The sequence below is a fragment of the Aegilops tauschii genome, chromosome 5 (genome assembly GCF_002575655.3).
Source record: "Aegilops tauschii subsp. strangulata cultivar AL8/78 chromosome 5, Aet v6.0, whole genome shotgun sequence".
NCBI lineage: Eukaryota > Viridiplantae > Streptophyta > Magnoliopsida > Poales > Poaceae > Aegilops > Aegilops tauschii.
Genome location: NC_053039.3, coordinates 490,983,955 through 490,997,717, shown reverse-complemented (window position 1 = coordinate 490,997,717; position 13,763 = coordinate 490,983,955). Strand labels below are relative to the sequence as shown.

The following is a 13,763-nucleotide window of genomic DNA, read 5'->3' as shown; positions in this document are numbered from 1 at the left end:
ATCCTTTTTGCTAAAATCAACTGAAATTATAAGGACCTGCACACCCCATAATTTACAGCAATACTCTACTCTACCATGTTTCCCATACGCAAACAGTCGTCTCAGCGCCGATTGGAGTACATGTTGTCTGATTTACAGACACAAGAATCAGCGAAGCATCAATGCCATGCCATGCCATGCATGGTCCAAAACCCAGATCAGGGGCGGTCCGGTACATGCCAGAAAGCAAACAGACGAGCTGATCCTTTTGCAGGAGTACTTGCTTGTGAGCTGCGACACCCAAACCTGTGTAGCTTTGCATTTTTGGGACCAAAGCGTAGTTTGCAGACAAATATAAGTACACCATCTTGCACGAAATGGAAATGTAACCTTACACAAACACACATTAATTCATCGACATTTTGAAACGAAACCGATCGATCGACATCTTCTTGACCTACACCCCACCATAATTTGCCAGTAACCCCCCTGACCTGAAGACTATACCACTATACCAGCACCACCAGTTACTACTCTTAATGATGATAAACCTAGCTACTAAGTAGACAGTAAACCGAAGTTACTCGTCACGTCACCCCCCCACTGATTGATTAACAAAAGGAAAACACAAGTAGTAATTGAGAAGGAAACCACACGACGCTAGACTGAGCTGAGCTACGCTATTGTTGTCATCATGCATGCTTGTAACGGCCGGCCGGCCGGCGTTGTCGAGGTCGATCATGGGAAGGCGCCGTTGAGAGTGGGCAAGTCCGGCCATGCCATCATCGAGGCCGGGCCGCCGCTCCAGTACTGCATCTCCTGCGAGCCGAGTGACATGGTGGGTGGCTGCTGGTCCATCCCCACGCTGTGGCTGCTCTGCGCCGCCGAGACGGTCGACGCGGACGGCGGGAGGGAGCACATCGCGGTGCTGCAAGGGTAGGACGACGCCTGGGTGTCGTACGGGTGCGGGCGCCCTGCGCCGCCGTTGCTCACCACCGCGTTCAGCTGGTCGCTGTAGTAGCTCGCCGCGAGGGAAGATGGCGACGGTGAAGACGATGGCGGCTTGAGCTCCAGCCCTGACAGCAGATTGTGGTGGCTCTGGCCCTGGCCCAGCCCCAGCGAGCCCATGCCGAGGTGCGAGTCGAGGTGCATTGGTGGCGGAGGCATGGCCGGCCGGTGCGTGGCCTGCGGCCACAGCGACGGCGACATGCCCGGCCCGCCGTTGGCCGACCCCGGCAGGACCTGGAGCTGCCCCATGGTGTCCAGGCCGAGAAGCCGGTGCATGTTGCTGCCGGCGTAGCCGGCCCTGGCGCTGTTGAGCAGCGCCATGAGCTGCGCGGTGGCGGTCTGCGGCGCGGAGGCCCAGGACATGCCGCCGCCCACGCCCATGCCGAGACCGAGGGACGGCGCGCCGCCGACGCCCATGCCGAGCACGGACTTGCAGGAGGAGGGCTGCGCCTTGGCGACGGGCGCCGGCATGGGGCGCGGCTTGCGGCAGCCGCCGCCGATGGGGACGTTGCGGAGCGCGCCGCCCTTGGTCCAGTAGCGGCGGCACGTCTTGCAGAAGTGGCGCGGCTGGGTGAGGTTGTAGTTGTTGTAGTAGCAGAACTTGGTGTTGGAGGAGTTGCACCGGGGGCAGCGCAGCGGCGCCTGCTCCGGCCCCGGCGGCCCCTGCTGCCCTTGCTGCCCCTGCGGCGACGACGCGGCCGACGGCGACCGCTGCGTGGAGGAGCGCGAGGAGGTGGAGGAGGACGTGGGGGACGGGTTGGAGGAGATGGGCTGCAGCACCATGGGGAGCGAGCCGTGGTGGTTCGCCGCGTTGCCGGCGCACTTGAGCTGCTGCTGCTCCATGGCGGTGCCTCCGAGGAGTTCTTGGATCATGGCGATGGAGGGCAAGCGAGCGAACACTCGAGCTCAAAGAAAAGGCTTCTTGGAGCAGAGGAAGGGCGAGCGAGCAAAGGTGGCGTGGTGGCTTTCAGGAGCTTTGCGGATCAGATCATGGGGGTTTGGGGGTGGGGCAGTGGCACTGGGGTTGGGGCGGTTTATAAAGAGCGTGGGAGGGGGCTGATCCAGCCAGCGCTAGGGCTCCGATGCTTTGGTTCTTTCTGTGCCTTTGTCTCTGTTCAGACCTCAGAGGCTTAGCTTTGTCTTGATTTGTAATTTACCTTGTACTAGTAGGAGTACATTTTTGTTGTCGGGTTGGAGCATCTGGATATCATTATCTGAGGAGTGTAGGTAGAGTGGGGGCTGGCTGGGCTGAGGCTCATTGGAATGATGAATGGTGGGGTTGCATTGCATAGTTTTGCACTGTCATGTTGATGGACAAATGTCTGTCTCTGTGTTTCTATATGGTGCCATGTTTATCTCACCACGAAAACACTCAATTCCTTACACCAGCTCACTTACACATGCATGAGTGACGCACCTTTTAGGGGAAGACCGATCTTTTTTTTGGCGTCAAGATCAGCGTCCTCTCTTTATGGATTATACACAACGTTGAACAATTGTTTGAGCAACGGTGACGGAGCCAGAATTTCTCGAAGCTGCTAAAACTAAGTGGCTATAAATAACGGCAAATACCACTACCTCGAAAATAAAATGAAACAAAATAAAATGAAACAAAATTGACTAAAGTAATTCAATTTAACATCACCAACTCATTGATTTCGGGTGATACAAAGGAACTACGGGAAAAATATAGTTGAGACAACAAATAAGAGATGCAAGAGAGTGGACATTCAATTCCTTCAAGACAAGTTTACCCCATGGGTGGGCAACAATATCACGGCCATTGGTCGCACAACGCTCGTCATGTCGGTCGTCTACTCCCAAGTGATGTACCACATCACTCATCTCATCGTGCCCCCGAGAGCTCTGTGCAACACAACCAAGATTGAGAGGGCCATTTGTCGGTCGCACAAACCTCATCATGTCTGGTTGGAGCATCTGGATATACTATTAGAGGAATGTAGGTAGAAGGCGGGGTTGGGCTTGGGTTGTGGTTCATCGGAATGATAAATGACGAGGTTGCATAGTTTCGCTCTGTCATGTTGGTAGACAAATGTTTGTCTCTGTTTTATCATAATGCCATGTTCTTCTCAAAAAAAAACATAATGCCATGTTTATCTCACCACCAAACTATTCAATAGCGACCCAAATGGACGTGAATTTTGTCCGCCTTCTGTCTGTTTTGGTCGGCCGGCAGACACCGATGTCCGTTTTTGTCCACGGGCACGTAGGCGCGCCAAACGCGCCCGACACATTTCAGACTTGGGAATTTTAAAAAATAAACTAAAAATATTAATCCAAATAAAAAATCTAGAAAATATAAACTTCATATTTAACCCATCGTCGCAAGTTCATTCTTACATTAACTTAAGCTTAAAACATTAAATAAAAGCACCACACAGCCCTAGGCGCCGCATCCTCCTTAGTTAGTTTGACGTATGCCGGCGCCTCCCCGGAGCTCGACCGGCGGCGCGGGTCGTGCTCGGTGACAGACCAAGCATCCCAGTTCGGCGAGTCCACCATGTAGTCAGGGTGGCGGCGAAGCTCGGGCGGGAAGTTAGCACGGCGACGACGGATCTCTGCCATCCGTGCGCGGTCCGAGACCGGCACCGCCGCCACCGGAACCCTGTCGAGGTTGAGTTACCAACCGTGCGGCGGGTTCACATCCGACCACAGTACCGGCACACGATCTCCAAAAAATAGTGGCACCGTTTGACTGGGATGTAGAGGCGTTGGCGTGCCTGCCGCATGGCCATGGTGAAGTTGGTTGGTCGGCTCCCCGACGATGAGCCAACCTCATGGTCATGCTTGCCTGCGAGCGCTTGAAGAAACCCATGGTGGGCGGCGCCTAGCGTTCGATGTCGGGTGGCTGGGGCAGAGGAAGGAGAGAAGTGGGCTGGCCGGCTCCCCACAACACGCATGTCATTAAAAAGGACCGCGCGTGCACTATTTATGTGGCTGACTTGCGGGTTCGATCGCATGCGTGCAATTTGCTACTTGTGAGTTGCGTTGTGATTTCCTCGAAGAGAAGAGGATGATGCAGTACAGTAGAGATAAGTATTTCCCTCGGTTAGGAACCAAGGTTACCAATCCAGTAGGAGAATCACACAAGACCTCGTGAATAACATCTACACAAAAAAAACAAATACTTGCACCCAACACAAACAAGGGGATGTCAATCCCTTGGTGGTTAATTGCAAGGATCAAGTCTGATAATGGAAGATAGATAAATAAAAGCACAAAATAAAAATAACGGTAAATAAATTGCAGTAAGGTATTTTTGGATTTTAATATATGATAAAGATAGACCCGGGGGACGTAGTTTTCACTAGAGGCTTCTCTCTTGAACATAGCATACAGTGGGTAAAAAAATTACTGTTGGGTAATTGGTAGAAAAGCTCATAGTTATAACGATACTCAAGGCAATGGTCATGTATATAGGCATCACGTTCGAGACAAGTAGACCAATTCCTGGCTGCATCTACTACTATTACTCCACACATCGAACGCTATCCAGCATGCATCTAGAGTATTAAGTTCATAAAAATAGAGTAACGCCTTAAGCAAGATGACATGATGTAGACAAAGTAAACTCAATCAATATGAATAGACCCCATCGTTTTATCCTTAATGACAATGGTACAAATACGGGTCATGTCCCCTTCTGTCACTGGGATTGAGCACCGCAAGATCGAACCCATCACAAAGCACCTCTCCCATTGCAAGATAAGTCAATATAGTTGGCCAAACCAAACCGATAGATCGGAAAGAAATAGAAAGCTATAACAATCATGCATATAAGAATTCAGAAAAGACTCAAATAATATTCATGAATAATCTGATCATAAACCTACAATTCATCGAATCCCAACAAACACACCACAAAAGAAGATTACATCGAATAGAACTCCAAGAACATCGAGGAGAACATTGTATTGAAGATCAACGAGAGAGAAGAAGCCATCTAGCTACTAGCTATGGGCCTGTAGGTCTGTGGTAAACAACTCACGCATCATCGAAAGCGTAGCAAGGATGATGTAGAAGCCCTCCGTGATCGATTCCCCCTCCGACAGAGTACCGGAGAAGGCCTCCAGATGAGATCTCGAAGGAACAGAAACTTGCGGCGGCGGAAAAAGCATTTCGGGTGGCCCTCTGATGTATTGGGAATATTTGGGAATTTATAGAGCTAGAATTAGATCAAGAGGTTCCACGAGGGGCCCATAAGCCTGGGGGACGCGCACCCCAGGCTTGTCGCTTCCTCATGACACTTCAGGTCTTCTCACGAAACTTATAGGGTCCCTTCTAGTCCAGAAAAAATCGTCAAAAAGTTTCATAGCGTTTGGACTCTGTTTGGTACTGATTTCTTGAAAAGCCAAAAACAACAACTGGTATTGGGCACTAAGTTAATAGGTTAGTCTAGAAAATGATATATAATTGCATAATAAACATCCAAGATTGATACTATAATAGCATGGAACAATCAAAATATATAGATACGTTGGAGACGTATCACAATTTAATACGACCGGTGGCGGTGGTTGGGCAGCTAACACGGGGGCCCAAGGTGGACACTGAGCGAACGCGCGACACGTTCATCTCGTGTCCGTGTGGATGCAAATCTGGCCCAAAATGGGAATGGAAATGCATCCACACGGACATGACGCGGAAAAGATTTGGGTTTGCGTCTGCATGTTGTGTCATGGGTTTTGGCAGCGCAGACTCAAACTGACACAAGCGGAACAAATGGGTCGTCGCGTTGGAGTTGGCCTTAGACCTGCTCACTGGTAGATGTATATGAGTAGATAACATGTGGAGGTTATGGTTTCTCTATCACAAAACAAATCATTTCCGCGTAGCTATACCACCCAACGTGAGGAAGGGGGCTCATGCCAATCGTCATAAGAGCAAGACAATCTATTTGGTAGCATGCATTAGACTCAGCTAGCCTCATTAGATGGGATTTGGACCCGTTTGATTGTCTACATTTCACCAAAGTTTTGGTCTGAATGAACCTTAAAGCTCCTCCCAGTCAGGCCCACCAAGAATGACCTAATCGATCGTTTTCTCCTAGGCGGGCTCACGGCGGGTGGCAGGGAGGAGGGAACATAGCGCCAAGCTCATATGAGCTCGCACCCGTCCCCAAAATAGTTGCGAAGAAATTGGGTCATCTTATGCCGAACTAGTCGCCCTAATTAGCCACCGCCACCATTCCCCCGTCGAGTTGTACGCCCCGAGAGGATTCTTCACCGATGAGTAGGTAAGCGATGCTTCTTCTCCGGTCTCCGGTAGACGTCAGTGATTCTTCTTCCTCCTCTTCACTGATCTGTTCCGTGCCTCCACGCGACTCCATCGATGGTTGTAATTCAAATCACTTCCTACTCATTCGAGCTTAGATCTGTAAGCATCTGATAGATAAAATGGTAGTTGTGATGTTTGTTAGCATGCTAGGTTTTGCTTGTCAGGATTGGTGACGTTCATGTTGTTTTCCATGTCGGTTTTGATGATGATCAGGGCATGTATGGTCGATAGCTGGATGTGGTAGTGTGTTGAATTCCACGGTTTTCTTTGAGCGTGCTAGATGTGGTAGTTTGTTCAACTCCATGGTTTAGTTTGAGCTTCAAGATCAGTTGGTTAAACAAGGTCATATCCAATGGTTGAGGACTGACAAGGGCTTCGAGGAGGTGCACCTCAACCATGTTGCCAAGCAGGTCTTTGAGTTTTGTAGCCAAGAGCTGACCTCAACCCAGGTCTACAACCACCTCGGGAAGTGGACAACCAGATATATCCAAGTGTCCAAGCTCTCAGACCTTAGTGGCGCACAATTGGATCAGTGCACCTTCACGATCCTGTTGGAGTCAAAACACTACCGACACACCACGATTAGCTAACATACCACTTGTTAGACTTGTTTAACTCCTCTAACATGCAAATCACAACAAATAGTGTTGTGTTTCTTTCTTAGGACCATCCCAAGGACGGTGAGTACATCAACACTCCCATCCAGAACTACTCTCAGATACAGACCATCTTCGCCTCAAATCTGGCTACAAGGAAGCATGCCATGGGATCCAATGAGGCTCTCGGTCTCCTATGCCTACACCAGAGTATCCAGACACTCAAGAGTTAGAGGCCCTCATCATTGATGGTCTTAACAAGGTTGCTGATTGTCGTGGTGAAATCACGGCAGATGCCATCAGATGGCTCATAGTGGGGGGCTACGTGAGGACGTCGGTGGGTTCTGGAGGCGAGGTCGGTACGTGCGAGAGCGGGAGTCAAGACATACCCAGGTTCGGGGCCCTCCGGGGGAGGTAACACCCCTAGTCCTGCCGAAATGGTATGATATGCACAAGGGCTACAATGGTGTTCCTAGAGCTGTTTGGTGGAGGAGGAAGGAGCTACCTCTCCTTCTTGCCTCTCGTGTGTGTGTGTGCGCTAAAAGATCGGTCTGACTTTCTTGCCCTGCATGGAGGGCTCCTGGGGGGCCTTATAGGCCGACCCCCCAGGGTTACAAGGGTAAAACTACATAGGAGAGGGGCCCTGGTGTCATCGTCTTGGAGCCGGCAGCGGGGCCCGCCGGATGCCCTGGTTTGCCGTCCGCGGTCCCGTCGGCTGCATGACACTGTTTCTTGTCACGGTCTTCGTCACAAAGTGGTTGGCGCCGTGGGGCTACAGTGGCAACCCGCGCTGACGTCGGTCGCCCCGGTCAGTGAATACAGTCGCACTGTAGACACGCGCTCCCGTCATGGGAGAGTAGTCTGCTCGTACAACCAGATGGGACGGCCGCTGACCCGCGGCCCGCTGGCCTGGCTGAGGCGTCGTGCCCTGCTGGCCTGCACCGGGAGCCCGACTGGAAGGCCAGCCGGATTGAGGAGCGCCAGCCGCCCCGATATTTGAAAAAATGTTTCGGGCTCCGGTGCCTACCCGGGGGTCATCCCCCCGACAGTAGTCCCTAAAGCTGTAAAGGTCCGCCGTCCTCAAGCAGGAGGGCCTTTACAGCTTATCCCCCTGGAGAAGGCGGCTGGCAATGAGACACATGGACCCGGTCGGCAGGCGCCCCGCGACCGGGCCGCGGTGTCCAGCTGGAACGAGGATTGGAAAGGTCGGCCGGCCAGAGCCAGGCCGATGTGGCAATTTGCGCCCGTCACGGGCGGGAAGGCTGCCACGTGTGGCCCAGCAGCGGACGAAGCCCTACCAGGCCACGCGCGCGACGGGACATGACAGCGGGCTGGGACAGCCCCGCCAGGCCGCGCCCTTGGTCCGCTCCTCGGATTTGTTGCGGCCGCGCCCGTCGGTTGGGCTTCTTAATGTAGTTAAGGCCTACGTGTAATGTGCCCGCACATGGTGGGGGAGTGGGGATCCACGGTGCAAATGATCCCACTCCCCCACACTCCGACGTGGGTTTAAATGGAGGGGAGGGGGAGCAGCCAAGGCATTCTCGCACTCGCCCCCGCCCCTTCGCTTCTGCTGCTACGTCCTCTTCAACCTCGGCGCACGCGAGTAGTGCACCGCTCGCCCGGGCCACCACCGCGCCGCATCGGAGATCCGTAGGGCGTGGATCTTCTCCAACTTTCCTCGCACCACCGCTGCACCCGCGCACCCGTCGAGCTCCGTGCTGGTGCCGCCCAAGGGCTCATGGGAGGGATCCGCCATGACGGACAAGGACATCGCGTACCTCCGCCGCACGCGGAGGCTGCCATCAGCGAATGAGGTGGAGGCGCGTGCGCCCGACAGAGAAACCGTGTCGGCGTCGCGGGAGAGTGAGGCAGTCGTCTTCTGCACACATTTTGCTCATGGGTTCGGCCTCCCCGCGAGCACCTTCTTCCGTTGGTTCCTCGAGTTCTTCGGACTGTAGCCTCAGCATCTTGGAGCAAATCCCATCTTGCAGCTCTCGGCCTTCATTGCGCTTTGCGAGGGCTACCGCATCTTGCCGTAAACCGAACTGTGGACACCAAATGTCATGGTGAAATCACGACAGATGCCATGAGATGGATAAAAGTGGGGGGCTACGTCAGGACGCCGGTGGGTTTCGTAGGCAAGGTCGGTACGCACGAGAGTGAGACTCAAGACGTACCTAGGTTCGGGGCTCTCCGGGGGAGGTAACACCCCTAGTCCCGCCGAAATGATATGATATGCACAAGGGCTACAATGGTGCTCCTAGAGCTGTTTGGTGGAGGAGTAAGAAGGAGCTAGCTCTGCATCTTGCCTCTCATGTGTCTGTGTGTGTGCGCTAAAAGATCGGTCTAACTCTCTTGCCTTGCATGGAGGGCTCCTGGGGGGTCTTATAGGCCGTTACAAGGGTAAAACTACATAGGAGTGGGGCCCTCGTGCCATCGTCTTGGAGCTGGCAGCGGGCCCGCCAGTCGAGGATCCCGCCGGCTGCACGACATTGTTGCTCGTCACGTCCCACGTCACGGAGTGGTTGGCGTCGTGGGCTTACAGTGACGAGATGCGCTGACGTCGGTCACCCCAGTCAGCAGATACGATCGCACTATAGCTGGTCGAGGATCCCGCCGGCTGCACGACATTGTTGCTCGTCACGTCCCACGTCACGAAGTGGTTGGCGTCGTGCTCTTACAGTGACGAGATGCGCTGACGTCGATCACCCCGGTCAGCAGATACGATCACACTGTAGCCACATGCTCCTGTCATGGAAGAGTTCTCTTCTCGTGCGGTCGGATGGGACGGCCGCTGACCCGTGGACAGCCGGCCTGGCAGAGGTGTCGCGCCCAGCCGCCCTACACCGGGAACTTGGACGAAGGGCTAGCCGGATTGAGGGACGCCAGTGAGGGAGTCCTGGACTAAGGGGTCCTCGGGCGTCCGACCTGTTAGCCATGGGCTGTGAAGATACGAAGACCGAAGACTCCACCCGTGTCCGGATGGGACTTTCCTTTGTGTGGAAGGCAAGCTTGGTGATCAAACGTGAAGATTCCTTTCTCTGTAAACGACTTTGTGTAACCCTAGATCCCTCCGGTGTCTATATAAACCGGAGGGTTAGGTCTATAGGACCGAAGACTCATAACCATAGTCATACAGGCTAGACTTCTAGGGTTTAGCCATTACGATCTCGTGGTAGATCAACTCTTGTAATACTCATATTCATCACGATCAATCAAGCAGGAAGTAGGGTATTACCTCCATAGAGAGGGCCTGAACCTGGGTAAACATTGTGTCCCCCATCTCCTGTTACCATCGATCCTAGACGCACAGTTCGGGACCCCCTACCCGAGATCCGCCGGTTTTGACACCGACATTGGTGCTTTCATTGAGAGTTCCACTGTGTCATCGTCAAAAGGGTTGATGGCTCGCCTTGTCGTCAAGGAAAATATCACCCCCGGAGGAGCCCAGGCCCCAGGCCAAACCCTCCGGCTGGGCGGCTTCATCATCACCGCCTGTTCGGCCCTTAAGCCAACGATGATCTCTCGAGTCATCGAAAATCGCCTCCGCGTTGATCCCCGATACTCCAAAAGGATGGATCTGAAGAAGTTATCGTCTTTAAACGAGCTCCTAGATCGCATCGCCGCCTTGGGAGTCGCTATAGACTACGATCGGATTGGGCTTAAACCCGACCAGACAGAGATTAAAACTCTGCCGATCACCCACCAGATAGCAGTAGTCGAGGAGCAAGACAACTCTTCATCTATGTTGAGGACGAACTATGTTCGGATATCCGACCTCGAAGAGCCGTACACCCACCGGCAGAATGATATCTTGGAGCCCGAACTGTTATGTCTGGAAGATCTTCAGACTCCGGATCCAAAGTTGGGCCAGGGTTCGGATTTAAATCCACCCACCCACCCGAACATAAGCGCTCTCATGAGCATACAACAGCAGTCTCAGGAAACTGTCCATCACTTCTGGGCCAGATTCCTCCTTGTCAAAGACAAGATTAAAGATTGCCGCGACGAAGATGCGATCTCAGTGTTCCGCAACAACTGCACGGACAAAGGAATCCTTAACGTCATCAATCGTCGTCGCATATTACACTTCGCTGAATTGGCAACTATCGTACAAAAGTACAGCGCAATGGAAAGCGCCTGGAAAACCCAGGCGGCCTGCTGGGGATCATCGGTCCCCACTCAACCCCTCGTTCAGGCGAAAAGGGCGCACCCTCGTGGCACGCCCGGTCCAATAGTAAAGAAATATAAGCCCATTATGGGGCGCGGAACCGTTCTGGAAGGATGGCTCGATGGGCCATGCAAAATACACACAACACCGGATAATACGCCAACCCACAGCCTTAGAGCATGTTGGATACTCCGGCAAGTGGCCAAAAAACTAAGAGATGGATGAAATTACACAAGGAATCCTGGTCTCAAAGAAGAGGGAAATGGGGATATGGCGAAATCGGTAGACGCTACGGACTTGATCGGCGAGGATATCCTCACCAAGAACACCCCAGAACAACACCCCCCCAGAAGACAACAACCTCAAAGTATTGACAGTCTTCGAGACATTTGCCTCAAACAATAGGCGCAAAAGGGCACTCCGCAAAGTCGCGGAAGTCTGCCAAATCGCAGCAATAAACCCTTGGAACGACACGGCTATAAATTTTAACGCCGATGACGAACCAAAATACAGGACAGTCCGAGCACCAGCCGCCTTGGTCCTCAGTCCAATCGTGGACAGGTTTCGGCTCACCAAGGTCCTCATGGACGGCGGCAGCGGACTAAACCTCATCTATGAGGATACGCTCCATAAAATGGAAATAGACAGGAGCCGCATCGAGCAAAGCAGAACGACCTTCCGAGGAATCATTCCAAGTCGGGAGGCGCGGTGTGCGGGAAAAATCACACTTTACGTGGTATTCGGCACGCCGGAGAATTATCGGTCCGAAGTTCCAAGTGGCCCCTTTCAACAGCGGATATCACGCCCTCTTGGGGCGAGATGCATTTACACGCTTCCAAGCTATACCTCATTACGGGTACATGAAGCTTAAGATGCACGGGCCCAACGGCATAATTACTCTAGCGAGTGATCCGGACATAGCACTCCGCACCGAAAACAAAACCGCATCCCTAGCCCTTAAGGCATTATCTGAGGCCCTCGCGGCCGAAGAATTAACCGCATTGCGCTCCACGGTGGACAGGGACGACGTGATCCTAGACAAACGACCCAAATCCACCTCCTTCAAACCGGCAGAAGAGATAGTCAGATTCCAAGTCCATCCAACGGACCCTAAGAAGACAACATCCATTGGAGCACAACTAGACCCAACGGTTGACGCCGCGCTACGAGAGTTCCTGTGTGAGAACTGGGATATATTCGCGTGGCACCCTTCTGATATGCCAGGAATCCCACACGAGTTGGCGGAACATAGCCTCAATATATTGAAGGGATACAAACCGGTCAAGCAAACACTGCGGCGCTTTTCCGAACCTAAACGTCAAGCTATGGGGGAGGAGCTAGCCAAGCTAATCGAGGCCGGATTCATTAGAGAAATAAAACATCCGGACTGGCTAGCAAACCTGGTGATGGTACCAAAGAAGGATAAATCCTGGCGCATGTGCGTCGATTTCAAAGACCTCAACAAGGCCTGCCCTAAGGATCCCTTCCCCCTCCCTCGCATTAATCAGATTATTGACGCGACCGCAGGACACGACTCACTGTGTTTCCTCAACGCGTACTCCGGATACCATCAAATCAAGATGAAGGAGTCCGATCAAGCCGCAACGGCATTCATTACCCCGTATGGGCCTTTCTGCTTCAACACTATGCCTTTCGGGCTCAAAAATGCTGGCGCTACTTACCAACACATGATTCAAACATGCTCGGAGAAACAGATCGGCAAGACAGTTGAAGCATATGTGGATGACGTCGTCATCAAAACTAGGCACGTCGAGTCACCAATAGACGATTTACGTCTCACATTCGACAACCTCCGTGCATACGACATCAAGCTCAATCCGGAAAAATGTGTTTTCGGTGTCCCCGCCGGAAAATTGCTGGGCTTCATCGTTTCCAATAGAGGAATTGAGGCAAATCCAGCCAAAATCCGAGCTTTGTCACAATTGGCTACGCCAACAGACCTTAAACAGGTCCAAAAGCTTGCGGGATGTGTGGCAGTTTTAAGCCGCTTTATCTCCAGATTGGGAGAAAAAGCCTTGACACTCTACCGCCTCCTCCGATGCACCGACCACTTCGAGTGGATGGACGCGGCAACGACCGGACTTGAGGAAATAAAGGCACTTTTGGCAAGCAACCCAATCATGGCCGCGCCGAACATCGGCGAACCCATGTTATTATACATATCGGCAACACACCAGGTGGTGAGCGCCGTGCTCGTCGTCGAACGAGAACAGGACGGACACAAATTCCCGCTTCAGAAGCCAGTATACTACGTGTCCACTGTCCTCACACCATGCAAATCCCGGTACCCTCATTACCAAAAGATAGCATACGCGGTCTTCATGGCGTCCCGGAAGCTACGACACTACTTCCAGGAGTGTTCGATCATGGTGGCTTGCGAACTATCACTCAACAACATAATAAACAACCGCGATGCTACGGGCCGGATTGCCAAATGGGCCATTGAGCTCCTTCCATTTGACATAACATACAAACCGCGTCGAGCCATTAAATCCCAAGTACTGGCTGACTTCGTCGCCGAATGGATAGAGGCGAACTCCCTAAAAAGTACGACACGTATTCCAACTGGGTCATGTATTTCGATGGTTCCAAAATGCTGGCACGGTTAGGAGCGGGCGTCGTGTTAACGTTCCCCACCGGAGACGTAGTTCAGTACGTACTCCAACAACGCAGCCGAATATGAGGCCTTA

At 52.7% G+C, this 13,763-nt stretch overlaps 1 protein-coding gene across 1 annotated transcript; it reads right to left on the bottom strand.

Annotated features, from left to right (window-relative positions):
* Positions 1–365: 365 nt before the first annotated feature.
* LOC109779469 (uncharacterized) lies at positions 366–1,989 on the bottom strand. Its single transcript, XM_040390927.3, has one exon. It carries the CDS (start codon positions 1,858–1,860, stop codon positions 718–720), a length of 1,143 nt encoding a protein of 380 aa, XP_040246861.1. The 5' UTR covers positions 1,861–1,989; the 3' UTR covers positions 366–717.
* Positions 1,990–13,763: the final 11,774 nt, after the last annotated feature.

Coding starts and splice junctions, on each gene's coding strand:
- LOC109779469 (XM_040390927.3), bottom strand. CDS start 1,860: ATGATCCAAGAACTCCTCGGAGGCACCGCCATGGAGCAGCAGCAGCTC.